Source organism: Crocuta crocuta, unplaced genomic scaffold (genome assembly GCF_008692635.1).
Source record: "Crocuta crocuta isolate KB4526 unplaced genomic scaffold, BGI_CrCroc_1.0 scaffold10, whole genome shotgun sequence".
Lineage (NCBI taxonomy): Eukaryota > Metazoa > Chordata > Mammalia > Carnivora > Hyaenidae > Crocuta > Crocuta crocuta.
Window position 1 is genome coordinate 7,942,043 of NW_027527551.1, and position 19,947 is coordinate 7,961,989.

The 19,947-nt window shown below is 36.9% G+C and overlaps 2 protein-coding genes across 2 annotated transcripts in view; both read left to right on the plus strand.

Annotated features, from left to right (window-relative positions):
• The window catches only part of HIF1A (hypoxia inducible factor 1 subunit alpha), a 42,952-nt gene extending 29,821 nt beyond the window's left edge, over positions 1–13,131 (plus strand). The window contains exons 10-18 of the mRNA XM_077769173.1: positions 1,111–1,217; positions 2,362–2,509; positions 4,497–4,717; positions 5,609–5,895; positions 7,099–7,221; positions 7,352–7,776; positions 10,282–10,390; positions 11,188–11,314; positions 11,808–13,131. Of these exons, the coding sequence (XP_077625299.1) occupies positions 1,111–1,217; positions 2,362–2,509; positions 4,497–4,717; positions 5,609–5,895; positions 7,099–7,221; positions 7,352–7,776; positions 10,282–10,390; positions 11,188–11,314; positions 11,808–11,959 (1,699 nt within the window). The 3' untranslated portion in view covers positions 11,960–13,131. The remainder of the gene's footprint in view (positions 1–1,110; positions 1,218–2,361; positions 2,510–4,496; positions 4,718–5,608; positions 5,896–7,098; positions 7,222–7,351; positions 7,777–10,281; positions 10,391–11,187; positions 11,315–11,807) is intronic.
• Positions 13,132–19,366: 6,235 nt separating this feature from the next.
• SNAPC1 (small nuclear RNA activating complex polypeptide 1) overlaps positions 19,367–19,947 on the plus strand; it is a 29,784-nt gene continuing 29,203 nt past the window's right edge. Inside the window, exon 1 of the mRNA XM_077769022.1 lies at positions 19,367–19,753. The gene's annotated coding sequence lies outside the window, so the exon portion shown is untranslated. The remainder of the gene's footprint in view (positions 19,754–19,947) is intronic.

A 19,947-nucleotide genomic window follows, 5' to 3' on the forward strand; every position in this document is an offset into this window, starting at 1 on the left:
GTCTCAAGAAATTGAAAAGTTTAACTCACGGGGCGCCTGGGTGGCTTAGTCGGTTAAGCGTCCGACTTCCGCTTAGGTCATGATCTCGCGATTCGTGGGTTCGAGCCCCGCGTCGGGCTCTGTGCTGACTGCCAGCTCAGAGCCTGGAGCCTGTTTCAGTCTGTGACTCCCTCTCTCTCTGACCCTCCCCTGCTCACGCTGTCTCTCTCTCCTAGAAATAAATAAAACATTAAAAAAAAAAATTAAAAAAAAAAAAAGAAAGAAAAGTTTAACTCAGGTTTTGCTCCTAGAAAAAAGAACATTTCTGTGTAATGTGGTGGTAGAAAAATCGCTTTCTCTTTCACATGAAATGGGTTCCATTTCTGACTGGCTACAGAGTAGTAAGATCTAATCTCTGTTTTAAAAGAACTACCAGGAAACCAAAAGGAGTTTAGGCTAGATTATTTTCTAGTCCATTTTCAGTTTGATACCATTATTTCATCTAAAAAGAATTCCTATAATTTTATATTATTTAAAAACCTAAGTTACAAGAGCATCTTCTAAAACACACATAATATATATTTCTTTACTTCCCACTTAGTGTAGATAGTCTTTGATATTAAAATTCTGTAGTAAATATTGATCCCCTAAATTGAAGCCTTGCCTCAGGGCACGGTTAAATAAAGAATCTGGTTTGTACATAGTCCTACAAAAAGAATCTGGTTTTATGGCAAACTAATGTTATAGATTTAATCTTGTATTTTAAGTTAAATGTCAGTGACTACCATTACAATCTTTACCATTTTATTTAGCAGTACTTTCTATCTACTTAAGAACCCCCTGTCTTATTACCAAAAGTAAGTACAGTAAAATGTGAAGACAATAGGTAACAAGTTTAAGTGAAGGGAATAAATGGCTTAAAAAGCAGATGTGAACCCAGAGGATTTAAAGAACATGCATGGTGCCATATTTGTAACTGTAGAGTTACCAAAAGTGAGATGTAAACTTATTCTAAGCAAAGAAGATGCTCTTTATTTTTGAAAATTCACTTGTCCATGAGATTAATGCATATCAGTTACTTTAGAGAAGCAAATTTTCTCTTTTTTTCTTCTTACATTCTTTACTTAACAGAATTACTGAATTGATGGGATATGAGCCAGAGGAACTTTTGGGCCGCTCAATTTATGAATATTACCATGCTTTGGACTCTGACCATCTGACCAAAACTCATCATGATAGTAAGTACAACGGAAGTGCTATGTAGATTTTCTATTTATATAACTCTTAACAATCTCCTTACTGTTTGGCCACACATCTAATGTTTTGGGTAAAATTAACCAATCTTCCTAGACTAAATGTCTTAATAGAACTTTTCATAAGGGATATCAACCATTAAGTCTACGTTTTATGTTTGTTGTAACTGGTACTAGTTAAAGTAGAATCATTTAATCTATAAAACTAACCTGGCATTTTTAATACAAAGACTAAAAATGTCACAGAATATTGTATAGCATCATTTTCAGAATTCACATTTAAGTATTTAGATCCGTGGTTAGCATACGGAAGGCACTTAGAAAATAATTGTTGAGCGACTCAGTGAATGTACAGGTGATCAAATGTCATGTACAGGTGGTAACAAGTACCCTTGACATACGATATAGTTCTCAATTTTACTTGTGAATGTTATTTGAAGATTCCATAGTTAAGACTTGCAAATCTCACTTGCCTGTTTAATCTGTACCTAAACGTGACTTACCAATGTGATTTGGGGATACCTGAATGTCACTGAGTTAGAATGATTATCTTTGAACTGCAGAATGAGCCCAAGTCAGCAGTCGGGACCCCAAGACTCATGATAATGTCATCAGTACTTTTTATCTGGTACTTGCTCCCAAATTAGTAATTGATTAAGTTTGCTTAAATTGCCAGGATTTCAGCATGATATCAGTTGAAATTCAAATATGCAAGCACAGCTACTTGAAGCTTTGTTAATTCTCCAGAAACCTAAGCAGAAGTGTAAGGAAATGTAGTAGTGCCACTTGCTCAAATGTGCTTTGTAGAATCAAGATTATTCATTCTCTAGTCATTGTGATACTTTCAACATATAAATCATTAAAGGAATTTTGGTCACTGCTGTCCCTCATTCCTGGCTTTCATTTTATTTAAAGTGAAGATTGGCAGGAAAGGAGTTTATTTTCGGGGTTAGAAGAATGAACTATGTATATATTTGGCGATGCTGGGGCTTTTTCTCTGTCACTTTAAACAATTATAATTTTATTAAAATAAACCTCTTTTCTAAAATAATCAACATTCAGCATCCATTTATTTGATTGAAAGTTTGAAGTTATTTTCTCTGCATGACTTCTTCCTTTTCACTCCTAGTGTTTACTAAAGGACAAGTCACCACAGGACAGTACAGGATGCTTGCTAAAAGAGGTGGATATGTCTGGGTTGAAACTCAAGCAACCGTCATATATAACACTAAGAACTCTCAACCACAGTGCATTGTATGTGTAAATTATGTTGTGAGGTAAGTCTGAAAAGTAAATATTTGAGGGGAGCAAGTAATAACCTTTTTGGATAATTTGTTCTTTTATGTAAAGGGAGATAAGATTATAAAATGTTAACTGAATTTTATTTTCACATTTCTACCTAATTATGGTTTTCAGTACTCAGACCTGAGTGGCCGGGCCTGCTCTTCTGCGGTGATTGTACTATTATCAGTAGCCATCTCTTCCCATTCTTTTCACTCCCATTTTTAAAAAGACCTTTAAAAAAAGACCAGATTTCCTATTCGATTAGTTTACTGTAGCCCTATTTCTGTCAGCATATACTATTTCAAGTAGCTATGTTATTTTTATCGGAAGAACCCTGGCCTTGGAATAGGTAGGTTTGTGTCAAACCTCTTTCACTTATTAGCTGCATGACCTTGGGAAGTACTTATTACTTTGAATTTCACCCATATAGGAGAGATGATAATACTTATCTCAGAAGGTTATGATGAGGATTAGATGAAATCCTATATGAGATTACTATAAAAGGCTGTATAATATAGTGCATGGCTCTTTTGTATTCAATAACTCTTAGTTGACTGGTTTGTGAATATTATGGATATCATAAAATGATCTTTCATTTGATCTGCTTCAGCAGGTGACTGCATCCTGCTAGCCCATCTTCCACATTACTACCATACTGAGTTTTCTTGCATGGACACCTGATCATCTCATTTTCCTTAGAATTATTTTAAAGATCTTTCACCCCCAAGATAAACCCTTACTTACTTGAATAGCATCATCTCTTGACATTTTCTTTACTTTTATGCTTCCATAGATTCCATCCACCTTCTTTCTAAAATCTGTGGCCATGTCACTTGGGAAGACTTTGGTCATTTGTTTTAATTTTTGCCACTTCTGACACCATCCTTTAATGGTTTTTATTTTTATTTATTTTGTTTTTTTTACTTTAGAGTGCACAAGCCAGGGAGAGGGGCAGAGGGAGAAGGAGAATCTTAAGCAGACTCCACATTGAGTGCGGAGCCTGACTCAGGGCTGGATCCCATGGCTCTGGGATCATGACCTTAGCTAAAATTAAGAGTTGGACACTCAAGTGACTGAGCCACCCAGGCGCCCATCCTTTAATGTTTTAATATTAGTGCCAATTCTTTTGTGACTTTCCCCATTATAAAAGAATCACCCACTTGGAATGTCCTTTTTTTGCCCCTGTCCCATCTGCCTAACAAACCCTACTTGAGCTGAAGTTTTAGCTTGTTGGCTGTAGAGCAGACCTTCCCTATTTTAGCAGTTACCATTTTGTATTTTAATTGTTTGTACATCTACTTTTGCACTGGGTTCTAAATTTCCTGAGGACAAAGTTTAGTTATTTTAAACTTTGTATCCTTCGTTCATTTTACTTAGTGAACACTTAAATATTTGTGATTAAAGAAACAATGAAAACTTACATTTATGCCAGACACATAGATCTGTTGTTCATCATCCCTCTTCAACTGTATTCTATAGGTGTTAATCACTATATTATTTTCTTAACACCAAGGAAAATAACGGCACCCTTGCCCCCTTAGAAAGGCCTTGGTCATTTATCTATATATCTTTATAGTCTAGGGCTAACCTTAGGTCATGCTTATACATCAGTTCCAAAGAGTTCTTCTGTGCCAGTTGCATTACATGTGAATCCGCACAAAAATTATGAAGATGTGTTTGTGCCCTTCATGTACTTGACTATTCCATTTCTTTGTCACCATCACTCTTCCCAAAGCGAGAGCTGAAGTTTCTTAATTTAGTCACATATGTAAAATATCTTGTACTATGAATTTTTATAGATCTTTATTTCATATTGGCATTTTAAACCTGAATGTGACCAAGTATGCCTGAAAGATTACGTTAAAGCATCTTAAAATGTTCCCTTTCATAAAGCATTATTTTAAGAGATAAGTCATTTTAGAGACCCCCTGCATTGTGTCAGTGCTCAGTTAAAAGTTACTAATCTCTCTCTTTTGACAGTGGTATTATTCAGCACGACTTGATTTTCTCCCTTCAACAAACAGAATGTGTCCTCAAGCCAGTTGAATCTTCAGATATGAAAATGACTCAGCTGTTCACCAAAGTTGAATCAGAAGACACAAGTAGTCTCTTTGATAAACTTAAGAAGGAACCTGATGCTTTAACTTTGCTGGCCCCAGCTGCTGGAGACACAATCATATCTTTAGATTTCGGCAGCAATGGTGGGTCTTTAATATTTCTGTTGATTGCCTAAACTATGTCTATTGCTGTAAGCCCATTTTAACTGAACTTGGACATTTTTTATTGGTAATCATTTGGACATGGTAGTCTTATATATTTTGTTTTTCAAAGTCTTCTTCAAAGTATTTGCTTAAATATTTTTGCCCCTGTAATTGCTCAGCATTCCTGCTTCTGTCACATGGTTAGAAATTGTGCTTCAAAGGGTGCTTAGGTATTTCTTCTTCCCACTTTAATGTTCTCAGCTACCCTGCTATTTCTATATCCCATTGCCCTATTTTTTCCACAATGTAGGAGAGTTAGTTATATTGTAATCAGCATAGTTGACTAAAAGGATAAATCACCAGTCATACCATAATATCAGACACTGGAAATGAAAACTGTAATTTCAAAGTTAGTTAAATTTTAATGAATGAAAGGTTGTGAAAGGGTTGGAATTGCAGAGGGTTTTTTTTCTATGTTTATTTTGAGACAGCACGTGTAAGTGGGGGAGAGGCAGAGAGAGAGGGAGAGAGAGAATTCCAAGCAGGCTCTGCTCTGTCTACACAGAGCCCACCTCAGGGTCATTCCCATGGAACTGTGAGATCATGACGTGAGCTACAATCAGGAGTTGGAAGCTTAACCAACTGAGCCACTTGGTTGCCCCTGCAGGGGTTTTTTATGTTATAAATGTAATAGGAGCTATCAATAGTAGATTGGGAAGAAAACTCAGACTTAGGGTTTTACCATAAGATCTGTAAACTTAATGATGAAGGAAAATTTGGCAACATTTTTGTTTGAGTAAATTAGAGGTTTTGTAAAAGCGGGCTTCCATTTCTGTATATGTTAAAATCTAGCTACTATTTAAATTGGCTAATAATTTTTTTCCCCTGTAGACACAGAAACTGATGACCAACAACTTGAGGAAGTTCCACTGTATAATGATGTAATGCTTCCCTCATCCAATGAAAAATTACAGAACATAAATTTGGCAATGTCTCCATTACCTGCTTCTGAAACGCCAAAGCCACTTCGAAGTAGTGCTGACCCTGCACTCAATCAAGAAGTTGTACTAAAATTAGAGCCAAATCCAGAGTCACTGGAACTTTCTTTTACTATGCCCCAGATTCAAGATCAGCCAGCTAGTCCTTCTGATGGAAGCACTAGACAGAGTTCACCTGAGGTAGGTGTCATGGTAAAAGAAGAGCATAATTTTCATATTTATAGTTCAGGAATATATTTATAAAATGAATACCAAAGAAGGTTTAAATTTAGTCATTGATAGAAGACAATGTGCCTATAATAGCTCCAAGCCCATACATACTGCCCATTGTGTTGGAGAATTGTCAAGTAGCAAAAGCCTAATTTTAGTAAGCTAATTGCAGTTTAGTTCACTTTGCATCACTTTTGAAATTCTGGATAAATTTAACATGAAAATACGAAGTTTTACAGAGAACAAATGCTTGGTAACTTTTTTATTCAAGTTCTGTCTTGATAGTAGTTTTTCTGTAAACAAAATGAAAATAGTTTTTAAAGGCCAGGATGAAGCCAAGACTAAAGATGTCACATAGGGGCTCTATTTCTAAATGTAGAATGATTCAATTTCAGAGCTTCCTATGTCTAAAACAGCTCAGGAGTAGGGCAACTCAGACTTGAATATTATGACTTGATGAGGCACAAATAAACCTTAATAAATGGCGAATAATTTTACATTAAATATCAATTCAAACCGGCAAGCTAAGAGTAGATTTGACATATCAGAGTCTTCAGGAGAAAATACTCTGTGCTGTGGTTGCTCAGCTTCCCCAGCATAAAAATCTACTGATTTTTTGTGTTTAATCAAACAAACGTAAATCTAACAAAAACGTTAAAATGAGGGAAGCAAAAGTTTATGCTTAAACTCTATAGCTATGGTTTTCTGGTTATAATCCTTGCTCAGAACTCCTAAAATAGCACTGCATTCATTAAGGGGAACGCAAGTAAAACAACTTAAGTCTCTACCCCTACTCCACCCCAGGGTAGATGTGAGATTTTTAGGTAGATCACGGAAGTGTGGCCTCTCAGTACAAAGGTAGAATCCAGTGAATAGTATATCATATCTAATTATTGGCCAATTAGGTACCATGTGGGAGTTGAATTATTAAATGAATTCTACTCCTCAGAAGAAGATAAGTATCATTTAGTCCTAATTTCATAAACGATGTTATACAGAAATGTATATATTGGCAAAATTAGTTACATGAGTAAGTTCAAAAGTTAAACTTCTCTCTAGTTAGGTAAAATGTGATAGAAGAGATGGACTTTGTTGGTTTGAGAATTCTCACAACTAGCAAAATATGTGCAGGTTTCCTCAGGGAAAAGTAAACACATTGAATTCCTTTTACAGCCCAACAGTCCCAGTGAATATTGTTTTGATGTGGATAGTGATATGGTCAATGAATTTAAGCTGGAATTGGTAGAGAAACTTTTTGCTGAAGACACAGAAGCCAAGAATCCATTTTCCACCCAGGTATATAACCTTGTTTATTACATTTTCTATTAAACTTTATTAATTTTTAGTTTGAAGTGACTTTGGGTTTTAACTTGTTTTTCTTTTATGAGATGTGGCCATTTAAAATTCATGTATTTTTTGCTTTAAGGACACTGATTTAGACTTGGAGATGTTAGCTCCGTACATCCCAATGGATGATGACTTCCAGTTACGTTCCTTCGATCAGTTGTCGCCACTGGAAAGCAGTTCTACAAGCCCTCAGAGTGTGGGCACAATCACAGTATTCCAGCCAGCTCAAGTACAGGAGCCTCCTCTTACCACTGCCAGTACCACTGCCACCACCGATGAATTAAAAACAGTGACAAAAGATGGCATAGAAGACATTAAAATATTGATTGCATCTCCATCTCCTACCCACGTACCTAAAGTTACTACTGGTGCCACAACATCACTGTATGGTGATACTGGAAGTCGGACAGCCTCACCAAACAGAGCAGGAAAAGGGGTCATAGAACAGACGGAAAAATCTCATCCAAGAAGTCCTAATGTGTTATCTGTCACTTTGAGTCAAAGGTAATTATATACAACATTCAAGTTATAGTTGATTCATTATTTTTGAGAAAATGTGTGTGGTGGTAACTTAGCAAACTTTCTGGTAAATATGTTTTTTACACACAAATTCTGGACTTAAGCCCTCAACAAAACATTTCTAAATTAATTGGTGTAGTTGTTTTCTTGAAAATAACCATAACACCTAGCTAAATGTAGGAGGTAGGAGGGTCTTCTGGTACTTTCTTTTTTTTTTTTTTTTTTTTTTTAATATTTTTAGTTTTAGGAGAGAGAGAGAGAGAGACAGCGTGAGCAGGGGAGTAGTACTTTCAAAATTAAATGCAGCCAGTAACCCTAAGTTCAATAAATGTACAAAAATTGGTCCAGTTTCTTACAGTAGTTAAATCAGACTACTTAACTCTCCTCACTGTAAGCTATTTTAAAGCTTACCTGAATACAAGACCTTCCGACTTAAGGGTATTTCCAATTCCCCATTTCAGAATGAGCATGATGGTCTTCAGTTCTCAGTATTCAACATAGGTATTTAAAGCCTTCTTTTAAAATTTCTGTATAATTGCTTTTATTTTTCATTACGTATTTATAGAACATTAGCTATATTATAGGTTAAATAAGTGTTTAAGAGTTAATAAGAGGAATCTAAACATGATTTATGATGTTGCTTTTATCGAGCTAGTTTGAACAAATACCTGTGTACCGCCCAAATTTTAAGTTATAATTTCTATATATATAATTTATAGTGGGATTTGACATTTTAAATTTGAGGCTGTAGTCAAAGGAAACAAATTTGAGCTAGTCAGAGAGGCAGTTTGTAGAGGAAAGAAACAATTTCTGTTGTGCCTACATTGAGCCAAACAACAATAACAAGGAAAAAGCACTGCCATAAGAGGAGTTTATGGCTTTTTTCCTCCTGCCCTTCATCACTATTTTGACCTAGAATGCTAGGAGAAACCTTTTACCAGAACTAGGAAAAGATCGTGAGGCTCTAGATTAACAAGGAAGTGTTTATATTACTTTGTAATTTAGTATGTCTCCAAATGTCTGTAGACTCTGAGCTCCTTTAAGGCAGTGACAATCTCTTAGACATTTTCATTGTATTAATTCTTGGTCACTAAATGGTTATTAGAAGAAGATGAGTGAATATATGAATAGAATTGGCAATGACCTATAATTTAGTTAATTGTTAGCTACAGAGGACCATGTATTCAGTTTTCTGAACAACTGTGTACTGTCAAAACCAAAGTCTAACATCTAGTCACTTCAGCATTTTTTTTTCACATTAGTACCAAAATAGTATGCACTAAGCACTTGCAGAACTGTATGAAGGCTTTTTCTTTATTACCTCTCTAACTATTTGCAAAATCAACATGCTACACTAAACCAGATGACTTACAGCTTTAGAGCAAAGATTAAAAATAAACCATTAAGAGGTGCCTGGGTAGTTCAGTCAGTTAAGCGTCCGACTCTTGATTTTGTCTTGGGTTTGATCTCTCAGGGTCTTGGCATTGAGCCCCGTGTCAGGCTCCATGGTGGGGGTGGAGCCTGCTTCACATTCTTTCTCTCCCTCTTCCCCTTACCCCCATTCGCTCGCACTGATAAATCATTAGAAGTGCTACTACTAAGATGATATTTATATGATAGACTGCATTATACTTCATAATGATAATATATTTCTATGGGAATTTAAAAACCTGCCTATCTATAATAGTGAAGGTTTTACAGAATTTTTTAAAATCCAAAACAAAACTGCATGTAGGAGAGGAGTTTGAATAATGTATCATTTACCCTATGGCATTCTCAACTGTATGGAACAGAGCAAGGAACTGTTGTGATTGTGTAAGGGCTGGGGGGAGGAGTTCTTGAAAAGACAAAATAGGTAACAGAAAACGTGTGCCTGATACATAAACAGTTCTTCACTCTTTAATATTAATTTTAAATGGAGATCAGGTTTGATAACCAGACCAATGCTGAGGACAAAGTGGCTTGGTGGGAAGACTACTGGGAGAGGTGTGGGTGTCAGGAGATCTAGAAGGCACTTCCAAATCTGCAGCTAACCCGGTTATTTGCTCCAAGTCCCATTGCTAACAAGCCTCAGGTTTCTCATTTATAAAATAGGTTTTTATACCTTTTTATTTTGGAGATCAGTGTGAGACTAAATGCAATGGTTATAAAGTAAAAATGCCTTAGAAATGTGAAGTTACTATTCTATTACAGTAGTCCCAAAAATATTTGAGTATTATATTGGCTGGAATGAAACGGGCAGTATTTAACTTTAACATACAGAAATGTCAATTCTGTTCAAATCTATTTTATAAATAGGTAAATGTACATTTTAAGAAATTTTCTTTTAAAAACTGAGCTTTGACTTAAGATAAACTTTAGTAATGAGGAAAATTCTCTTACATATAACATATTCCTTAATGTGGTTGGAAAACCAGCATTATATATTTTGTTTAAAAAACAGTTGAATATTTTAAAAATAGTAAAGCAACTACTTTTTTTCTTTCCCAGAAGTACCATTCCTGAGGAGGATCTAAATCCAAAGATACTAGCTTTGCAGAATGCTCAGAGAAAGCGAAAAATAGAAAATGACGGTTCACTTTTTCAAGCTGTAGGAATTGTAAGTGTGAGAATATGTTTGTTTTTCTGTTGTATAGAAGCTAATGTGCTGTATACAATGAGTTAATGTATAGGTGATTTCTTGTTTCTTCAAAATACGAAAGATCTATTTTCACAGGTTAAACATTGTTTCTTTCACTTTGTATAAAAGACAATTGATTTCATAAAAATACATTTAAATGAGGATATCTGGGTATCTCAATTGATTGTCTGACTTTGGCTCAGGTCATGATCTCACAGTTTGTTGAGTTCTGAGCTCTGCATCTGTGCTGACAGAGTCCGCTTTCAATCCTCTGTCTCCCTCTCTCTCAGCTCCTCCCCATCTCTCTATCTCTCTTTTTCTCTCTCTCTCTCAAAAGTAAAAATAAACATTAAAAAACCACATTTAATGAAAACATTCTCATTGTAAAAATTCCAAGCAATGCAAATATATTTTAAGTAAAAAGTGAATTTCTCCCCTCACTCTAGCCTCAGTGTCACCACCAATCTTGTTCTCTTCCCTTTCTATTACTTACCCTTCTTACCTCCAAAAAAACAGTAGTTAATGTTAAGTCAGTGCTGGTACAATAATTCATACTGAAGTTTTCAGACTATATTAACTAGAAAACATTTATAGAAACAGTTGTCATAGTGAGTGGCAAATGACTTTATCATAGTAGTATTAAGAGAGAATTAAAAGTAATGTGGGGCCATATTTAAAGAAATCTGCCTACTTACTGTTATTGAACTTTGATTTCAAAGTTTCTGCTTTTACAGAATTTCAACATAGTAAAATTGAAATAACTGTACTGTTTTTAGGGAACATTATTACAGCAGCCAGATGATCGTGCAACTACTACATCACTTTCTTGGAAACGTGTAAAAGGATGCAAATCTAGTGAGCAGAACGGAATGGAGCAAAAGACAATTATTTTAATACCCTCTGGTTAGTTTATTCTTTCTACCCTTGAACATCTCACAGAGAATTAAGATATATGAAACTTTTTTATTTAGAAGCTTTACTCTCAGAGTGATTTTCATTCTTTAGCATCATTAAAACGTAAGGTAGCATTTTATCCACTGGTGGTTAACACAGGAATAGCCATTCAAGATGGAACTTTTAATTTTCAGCAATTATCTTTTATATATTTTTGTGTGCCATCAGTATTCAATAGAAGCTAAAACTTGTATTTTTTATGCCTTTTTCTAAATTGATTTATCACTTCTTAGTGCCATCATTGTATCCTTTAAACGCTTCTGACATAGCACCAGTAACACTTTATTGCACCTACTTATTTTTATAGCAGTGGTTTTGCTCTATAGACTAAAAACTCAGAGCTTATTTGCTTTATTTTTCTGCAATACCTGTATCATAGTGAGTGTTAGGTAATATTCATTGAGTAGGTGAATGAATACTTAGGTATGTCTTTGTTTTTCAGATTTAGCATGTAGACTGCTGGGGCAATCAATGGATGAGAGTGGATTACCACAACTGACCAGTTATGATTGTGAAGTTAATGCTCCTATACAAGGCAGCAGAAACCTACTGCAGGGTGAAGAATTACTCAGAGCTTTGGATCAAGTTAACTGAGCTTTTTCATAATCTCATTCCTTTTTTTGGACACTGGTGGCTCATTACCTAAAGCAGTCTATTTATATTTTCTATATCTAATTTTAGAAGCCTGGCTACGATACTGCACAAACTTGGTTAGTTCAATCTTGATCCCCTTTCTACTTCATTTACATTAATGCTCTTTTTTAGTATGTTCTTTAATGCCAGATCACAGACCGCACATTTTCACAGTTCCTTGGTATTTAAACCATTGCATTGCCGTAGCGTCATTTTTAAAATGCACCTTTTTATTTATTTATTTTGGGCTAGGGAGTTTGTCCCTTATCGAATTATTTTTAATAAGATGCCAATGTAATTTTTGTAAGAAGGCAGTAACCTTTCATCATGATCAGTTTGAAAAATTCTTACTCAGTTTTTTCACATTTTACGTACACAATAATGATTTGCCAGCAGTACATGGTAGCCACAATTGCACAATATATTTTCTTAAAAAAATACCAGCAGTTACTCATGCAATATATTCTGCATTTATAAAACTAGTTTTTAAGAAGAAATTTTTTTTGGCCTATGAAATTGTTAAACCTGGAACATGACATTGTTAATCATAAAATAATGATTCTTAAATGCTTGTATGGTTTATTATTTAAATGGGTAAAGCCATTTACATGATATAGAAAGATATGCATATATCTGGAAGGTATGTGACATTTATTTGGATAAAATTCTCAATTCAGAGAAATGATCTGATGTTTCTGTAGTCACTTTGCCAGCTCAAAAGAAAACAATACCCTATCTGTAGTTGTGGAAGTTTATGCTAATATTGTGTAATTGATATTAAACTTAAATGTTCTGCCCACCCTGTTGGTATAAAGATATTTTGAGCAAATTGTGAACAAGAAAAAAAAAAAATCATGCTTTGTTAGCAAAATTGCCTAGTTTGTTAATTTGCTCAAAATTTGATGTTTGGTTTTATGCACTTTGTCGCTATTAACATCCTTCTGTTTTCATATAGATTTCAATAATTGAGTAATTTTAGAAGCATTATTTTAGAAATATATAGTTGTCACAGTAAACATCTTGTTTTTCTATGTGCATTGTACAAATTTTTCATTCCTTTTGCTTTTTGTGGTTGGATCTAACACTAACTGTATTGTTTTGTTACATCAAATAAACATCTTCTGTGGACCAGGCCCTCTTTGGTCAGCTTTTATATTAAAAATTTTGTTTCAATGCCTCCAACTCATAAAATTGATTACCAGTAATTATCTTATAAAAATTACGTTGCCAATGATTATTTCTACATTTATTTTATTGCCATCACTTTAATGTATACTGTGTCCATAAATGTCATGTTAAGTAAAAGCAAACTGTAATGTTCCACTGTAAAAAATATGCTTTTAGAAAAGAAACTTGTCATTTGTAAATTTATGAACCTATTAAAGTAAAGCAAATTTTAATGCTTTAATATGAATGGGATGAGTAAAGCAAATCCTAAATATTATAGTAACATAATGTTGTAAGGGTGAGAAGTGCCGCTAAAGATTTCTAATCTATTTCCATTTCCCAGATGAAGAAATGTAGCTCTCAAATGATAATCGATTTGTCCAAGCCTTCAAGGTAATAAATGGCACATCAAAGATTTACACTTAAGATTTTCTGACTCCAGGACGAAACTAGAACAAACCTTGCATGGTTTTTTTTGTTTTAATTATAACTCTATATTTTATATATTTCAAATAACTTCATTTTTTTCTGTGTTTTTATGGAATAGCCATATTTCTTTCCTGATTATAAAAGTAATACATTCTCGCTTTAAAACATTTTTGCACAAAAAGATGAAAAATCACTGTGAGCCTCTGCACCTAGAAGTAACAGCAGATTATTTTTATGGAGAAATTACATAGGCAGTTAGAGCCTTAGGTCCTGGGTACTATAGCCTGAGGTTACAAGAACAAAAATATCTTGAACAAAATGAACAGCCCCAGATCTTATCTTAGACTGAAGAAAGTGTTATTACAGCTACATGAAAATTTGGGAACAAAATTTATAATTCAAAGACTCCAAGATTTTGGGGGGCACATGCATACTTCAGTGTAAATACTGTGATCAAAGTAGTTCTGCATTTCATTACAGATAGTATAGAGCTGGTATTTTAGAGTAAATTAGTTGCTTAATATTTTCAGGTCAAAAATATCAAAAATTCTCATTTTGGTAGCAGAATTTTAGTTGAAAACTAAAAGTTTAGTTTTCAAATTTAGTTATCGGTCAGATTATGTATTGACTGGGAGTCAGAAAATGGCTTGTAAGAGCAGTGATACAGAAGAGAAAGCCACTTTAATGGACAGTGGAACTGGAAGAAAATAAGTACCCACCTCTTGGTCATTCAGGAAACCACCCACTTGGAGTGCTTGAAGCTGTTGGAAATAGAGGAACCAGCCCTTGCTTCCCAGCATTGTGATCTCTCTCTGAGCCTGTCACTTCTTTCTTTATAATGTCTTTCTCTGAAGTATAACCCTACCCTAGCGACTAGAATTATATGATAGCCCTTCTCTTCTCCCTATGGATACCTATACCTCCCACTTTTCTGGTGCTGCTGTGAATGAATGACCACAGTATTTTTCACACCTGAAGAAAGGAGTTTAGTGTATTTTTGTTCTAAGTCTTACTGTTAACTTTGAAACTAAAAAGAGTTCCACAGAGAGTTTACCACAGCTAAGTACAATGGCTTTTAGATTAGGAGTTAAAAATGAATCTAAGTATCTGTTAGGACCTATATGCTGGACTTGTGCTAGCATATTGTCTCACAATCTCTGAAAAACACCTATGAATTAGTCTTATAAAACATTCTTGTAGATAAGAAAACATTCTTGAGACAGCCTAAGGATCAGAGCATTTGAGCTGGCCATCAGTGACTCCATAGCTCATGGTGCTAAACACCAGGTAGGTGCTAGACAGTTCAGTAGCAGCAGAACATACCCTTTTGCATATTGACTGTTTAAATAGCAAACAAGCAATGGGGTGAAGGTAATGAAGTCATAGGGGATATCCTAAGAGAGGAATGTCAAGACGTAAATGGAAATGAGGTAGTCTAAAGTGCTATCAAATTTTGAGTTGGAACTGGAGAGTCAAATGTCTGGTGATGGAGACATTAACTCACAGGTCAATGAGATGATATATGGAAAGCCCGCTAATGAACTATAAAAGACTAAACCAATGTATGGTATGGTCCTCCCAGAGCTGTTTGATTTAATGGCATTATACACGTTTATTTTCTTTTAAGTTTGTATAACTTCGCAACTTCCTTTCTAAGGAGCTATTTTCCCCTACAACCCCTAAAACACAGAAGATGCCCTTAAAGTTACTGGCTTGCAGAAACTTAAATACTTAGATTCTAGAAGTTCAGATTTCTAATGTAGCAACGTCAAAAACAAGTCGCAAAGAATATGGAGTCTTTCCCATTTTTTAACAATGGGATTTTGGTTAAATAAAACCTTTGCAAACATGCTGCCAACTGGAACCAACAACAGTGTAAAGAAAATCTTTTTCTCAGGCGTTTTTTAGGTCTGCCGCTAACCACTTTACTCGTGTTTCATCCTTAAAATAGCGCTGAACCAGTTGTCCCAGATCGTTTTACAGATCGTTGTTTGATCCGTAGGATTTGATACAAAACAGTCTCCCTGTAATATTAAGCTACACCTTACCACAAACCCTCCTATCAACGCTTCCTGGAGCTTTGTTGTGTTCACACCTTTCAGAGGTTTGTACATAATTTTCTTACCTGTAGTGGACGGTTTTTTCCAAGACGCTGCCCAGACACCCGATCTCCTTGTACTATTTAATTTCTTTTATTCCCTTGTCTCGGATCCATCCCGGGACGGAGAGGAAAGACAGGTGCCTGAGAGCAGCAATGATCAGACATCCCCCTCAGCGGGGAAAATATAAGGATGCGGAGGGGACCGACCACTCCTAATGTCCGAGGTGCGGCTGCTACTACATGATGAGGATGCGAAACACAAGCCTCGGGGAGAAACTTCCCCAAACCCCGCCCACCGCGCTGCAGGCCACGCCCCGGTACGTGCTCGGCCGCAGCACAGCAGCCCTGAAGCCCGCCCTCCTCCCGAGGCCCGGGCCGCTCCGCGGGGCGGGTGCTCCCCGCGCCCGCCTACGTGTGAGATCTCATGTGGGAGGCTCGGCCCCTCCCGGCCTTCTGTGGGGCGCGGTGGGTGCGGGAGGGGTCAGCGCTGCTCGTTATCTTCGGTAACTTGTCCGCTTCTGATGCCTGGCCCTTTCCCACATTTTTGGGGGGAGACAGGATGGTTGGGAGGTTCAGGGAACAAGACTCTGTGTCGCTGCAAAACTGCGCAATTCCCAAATGTTTTGGGGTGTTAAACTGTGTGGAATAGAAAAATATCTGAGGTCTCTAACAGGTGGGACCTTGGTTAACTATATAAAAAGGTTCTAAAATATTAATCATCTACTAATCTGGTCAAAAATAGAGGGCTCTTCCAGTTATTTAACTATAATCCCCATAAGTCACTCAAAGACTTAGTTCATTTTAAATAAAACACTTTGAGATATCCTTGATTGTGTGAATTGAAACTTTAGTTGCTCTAGGTGTTTTTGTTGTTGTTCGTTTTGTTTTTGTTTTGCTTTTTGCTTGTCGTGTTTTTTGAATACTGTGTGCGAGCACACTACCAAGGCCAGATACTGAGAATCCTTTGGAAGAAGATAATTCTTGTTGGACAGAAGGGAGGGGAGTTTAGGGAATGTGGGAAAGCTTGGGGCATTAAATTTAATCTGTAATTTGTATGTTTACGTTAATCAGTTTGTAGTAAAGTACAAAGAAAAGTATTGTTTAAAATAAATAACCTCATCTGTGCATATTCAGGGTTGTCAACATTTTACATTTTATTTTAAATTGTTTCCTACAGGATGATTCATTGTTTATGGCTTTGCAAACAATATTCAAGAAAGTAAGAGTCCATTTTTAAAAAGTGGTGAAGGTGTTTTAAATATTTTTTACTAATAAAAACATCTGTAGCCTCAGTCATCTGTATGTTTGTGTTTAATTAGAGAGGTGCTATTTAAAGAGGGTGCTCAAGTCTTTTGGTCTTATGGATGCTTAATAATCATAAACGGTGAGTCTCCACAGAGAGCAGGCTGAGGGTTGAAGTGGCTGCCTGTAATGTTTATCACCAAGAGCAATGCATTTTAAAAAGTTGAGAAATATATAATTAGCCTCACAAGTAGACTAGGACTCTGTTAAGTCAAATCTATTTTTTAGAGATCTTTGAAACATTAAAACATTAAGAAACACTATATACAGATCCTTTTCAATATTTATAGTTTTGGCTCTTTGAAACATTGTTTTTAATGTCCTACAATTGTTTTAATGTTCATATACAACTGTTATGACAGACAAAGTCTTTAATGGGAGCACTGAACAGCTGTGGGGTAAGCCATCATAAGCTGTGTCCTGATTTCTCAGTCTGCTGGTAGAATATTGAAAGCAAAACCAAAGTGAAGTATTAACACTACAAATCAGAGGGGCAAGCGCAGCCTGGGTAGCCTGCAGATTTAACTGCAAATATTTGCCACCCCTGTGAACTTCCATGCCACTACACCTAAGCTTTCTTACTTTACTTCTTGTGTGTGTGGTTTTAATCTTCCTTGATCATTTATGCATGCCTCATCTCCCCTACAGAAGTCCTTAGTTCCTTTGGAGCATGATTCCACCTGGTTGATAACTTCCACTCTGTTTGCACAAAGACAACTCACATATGACTAAAGGTGGGAGAGGATCTCCTGTGACGAGGGGACCAGAAAAGAATTATGGTCAGAGAAACAGAATGGGGAAAACAGGACTATTTTCTAGTTCTAGCAGTGAAATCCATTCATTTGGTGAACCCTCAGTTGTTGAGGGTTGAGTTGGGTCCAAGGTGTTTGCTATGTTCTGACTGTTTGTTTCCTCTCAAATTTGTATTCCTCCCAAATTCCTTTTCATGAATTGTTTCTAGCTCGATAATCTGAATCCAGACTATACTGCCGCCCTATAGGAACCTCAGATTCGGCCTCTGAAAAACTGTGTTCCAGATGGTTCATCATAGGTTCTCCGAATAGCTCCCTTCCTGTGTTCCCTGCCCAGTGAATGGCACCACACAGTCTCCCAAACCTGAACCCTAGAGGTCATTTGTCACTTACAACCTTATCCACCATATCCGGTCTGATTGAGGTCTTTTCTTTCCTTAAATTTTCACTATGGAAACTTTGAACATGTACAAAAGTAAAGAGAATAGTATAGTATAATAGCATAGGGGTACCAGCTGCCACTGGGCTCCCTAGGAAGTGGACTCTGAGATGGACACCGCAGGTCACGTATTAGGGAGTGCTTTAAGGAACAGCACGAGGAAGTGAAAAGGCAGAAGTGGGCAGAGGAAGCACCTGAGTTGAGAGGCAGTCCCAGCAAAGATCTTCAGCAGCCATATGGGGAGCTCTGACCCTGGGCTAGTCCTTGAGAGTTGTCCCGAGTCACAGCGAGGGCTGGAGCCTTTGCACCCCTATACTGATCAGTCATCGGATGGGGGAGTTCTGTCTTTAAATCCATCTCCAGGAAAATGGCAGTAATAGGAGCTCCATGGACTGGCTCCCCAGTGAAACTACACCTGGTGAGAGTTTTTTAAAAATACGATTTAAAGTTTCTTGAAATTGTCTGAAGAGAATACAGCAGATGAAGAAAATTTTATTCAAGAAGATATCCTAAGTCTAGGTAAGAACATCAAGAGTGACACTTGAGCCAGGATCTGCTGCCTCCCCCACCCTGCTCAGCATGAGCAAAGCTCAACTCCAGGTGGGTGTGGCTAAGAAGGGGCTTCCTCCTCTGCTAGATCCCAGCTATGTCATCTCTAAGAGAGCCAGGCTGCTACCTCATCCTCTTTAGGTTCATGTTGCAAAGGCTAAATTCCAGGTAAGTATGGCCTAGAGATGGAGGAGACTGAGAACCCTTTTCCATTCAGACACCATCCATAGGACAGAGGCTCTATCCCAGGTGCAGCAGTCCAAAAGTGCTGCGTTCCCATCGCTTTCAGCCCAGCTCACATGTAAACTGGGGAGTTCCATGAGAACAGAAGCAGCCGGAGAAGAATAGAAACTACTGCCCCCTCCCAGAGCCCTGCTCCTGAAGCAGAGGTATCTTTCTGAGAGAAGGGGGCCACTGTCCCCATCCTCAGCTCCAATAGCAGTGGCTCAGAGATTTTGCCCAGGGGGAGAGAAAGTCCATTAGAACAGAGAACTCAGAAGCTCTCACAAAAGAAAGGGCTTTATTTGGAAGAATGTGAGAAAATTCGAACCCAAAGGTGCTCTTGAAAACAAGGGATATTTTGGTGGTAAATAATTAAGAGGAGGCTGGTAGCTCCACGGCAGCAACAAGTTAAACTGCAGGGCAACTGGTTTACCAGAGAAAGCCAGAGAAAGCAACAACTAAGAGAGCCCAGGGATCACTACAACCCCAAAGGCTACCTCTAAAGGAGCCTAAATGAGATTGGATTACACTCTGGAGCAATTCGAGTCCTCAGAGCACTCCAAAACAATGGAGCAAACAATAGGCAATTAGTGGAGCCCAATAGCTGGGTGTGATACCAACAGAGTCAGGCTCTTACAGAGAGATCTGGAAGAGAGATAGCCAAAGAAAGCCTTGCTAAAACCACCATGATCCCAGGCAACTTGTGTGCATAGCCAGGGCTGTACCCTCTGAAGAGCTACTTACGAGGCTGCACCTCCTGAGGGAAATGGACTTCACTAAAACAGTCCAGTCAGGTCAGTAAACAAATAAATAAGGAAACCACAAAAACAGCAAGCCCCACCGGAAAGGGGGAGCAATCGGTATTCAGAATTGATACAATAAGTTATATATACTGACAGTAATGTAAGTATTTTGGGATTTTAACAACAGGTACAGAGTCATACAATTGTATGTTGGCTTCAGTTAGCCCTGCACAGTTAGTATGTGA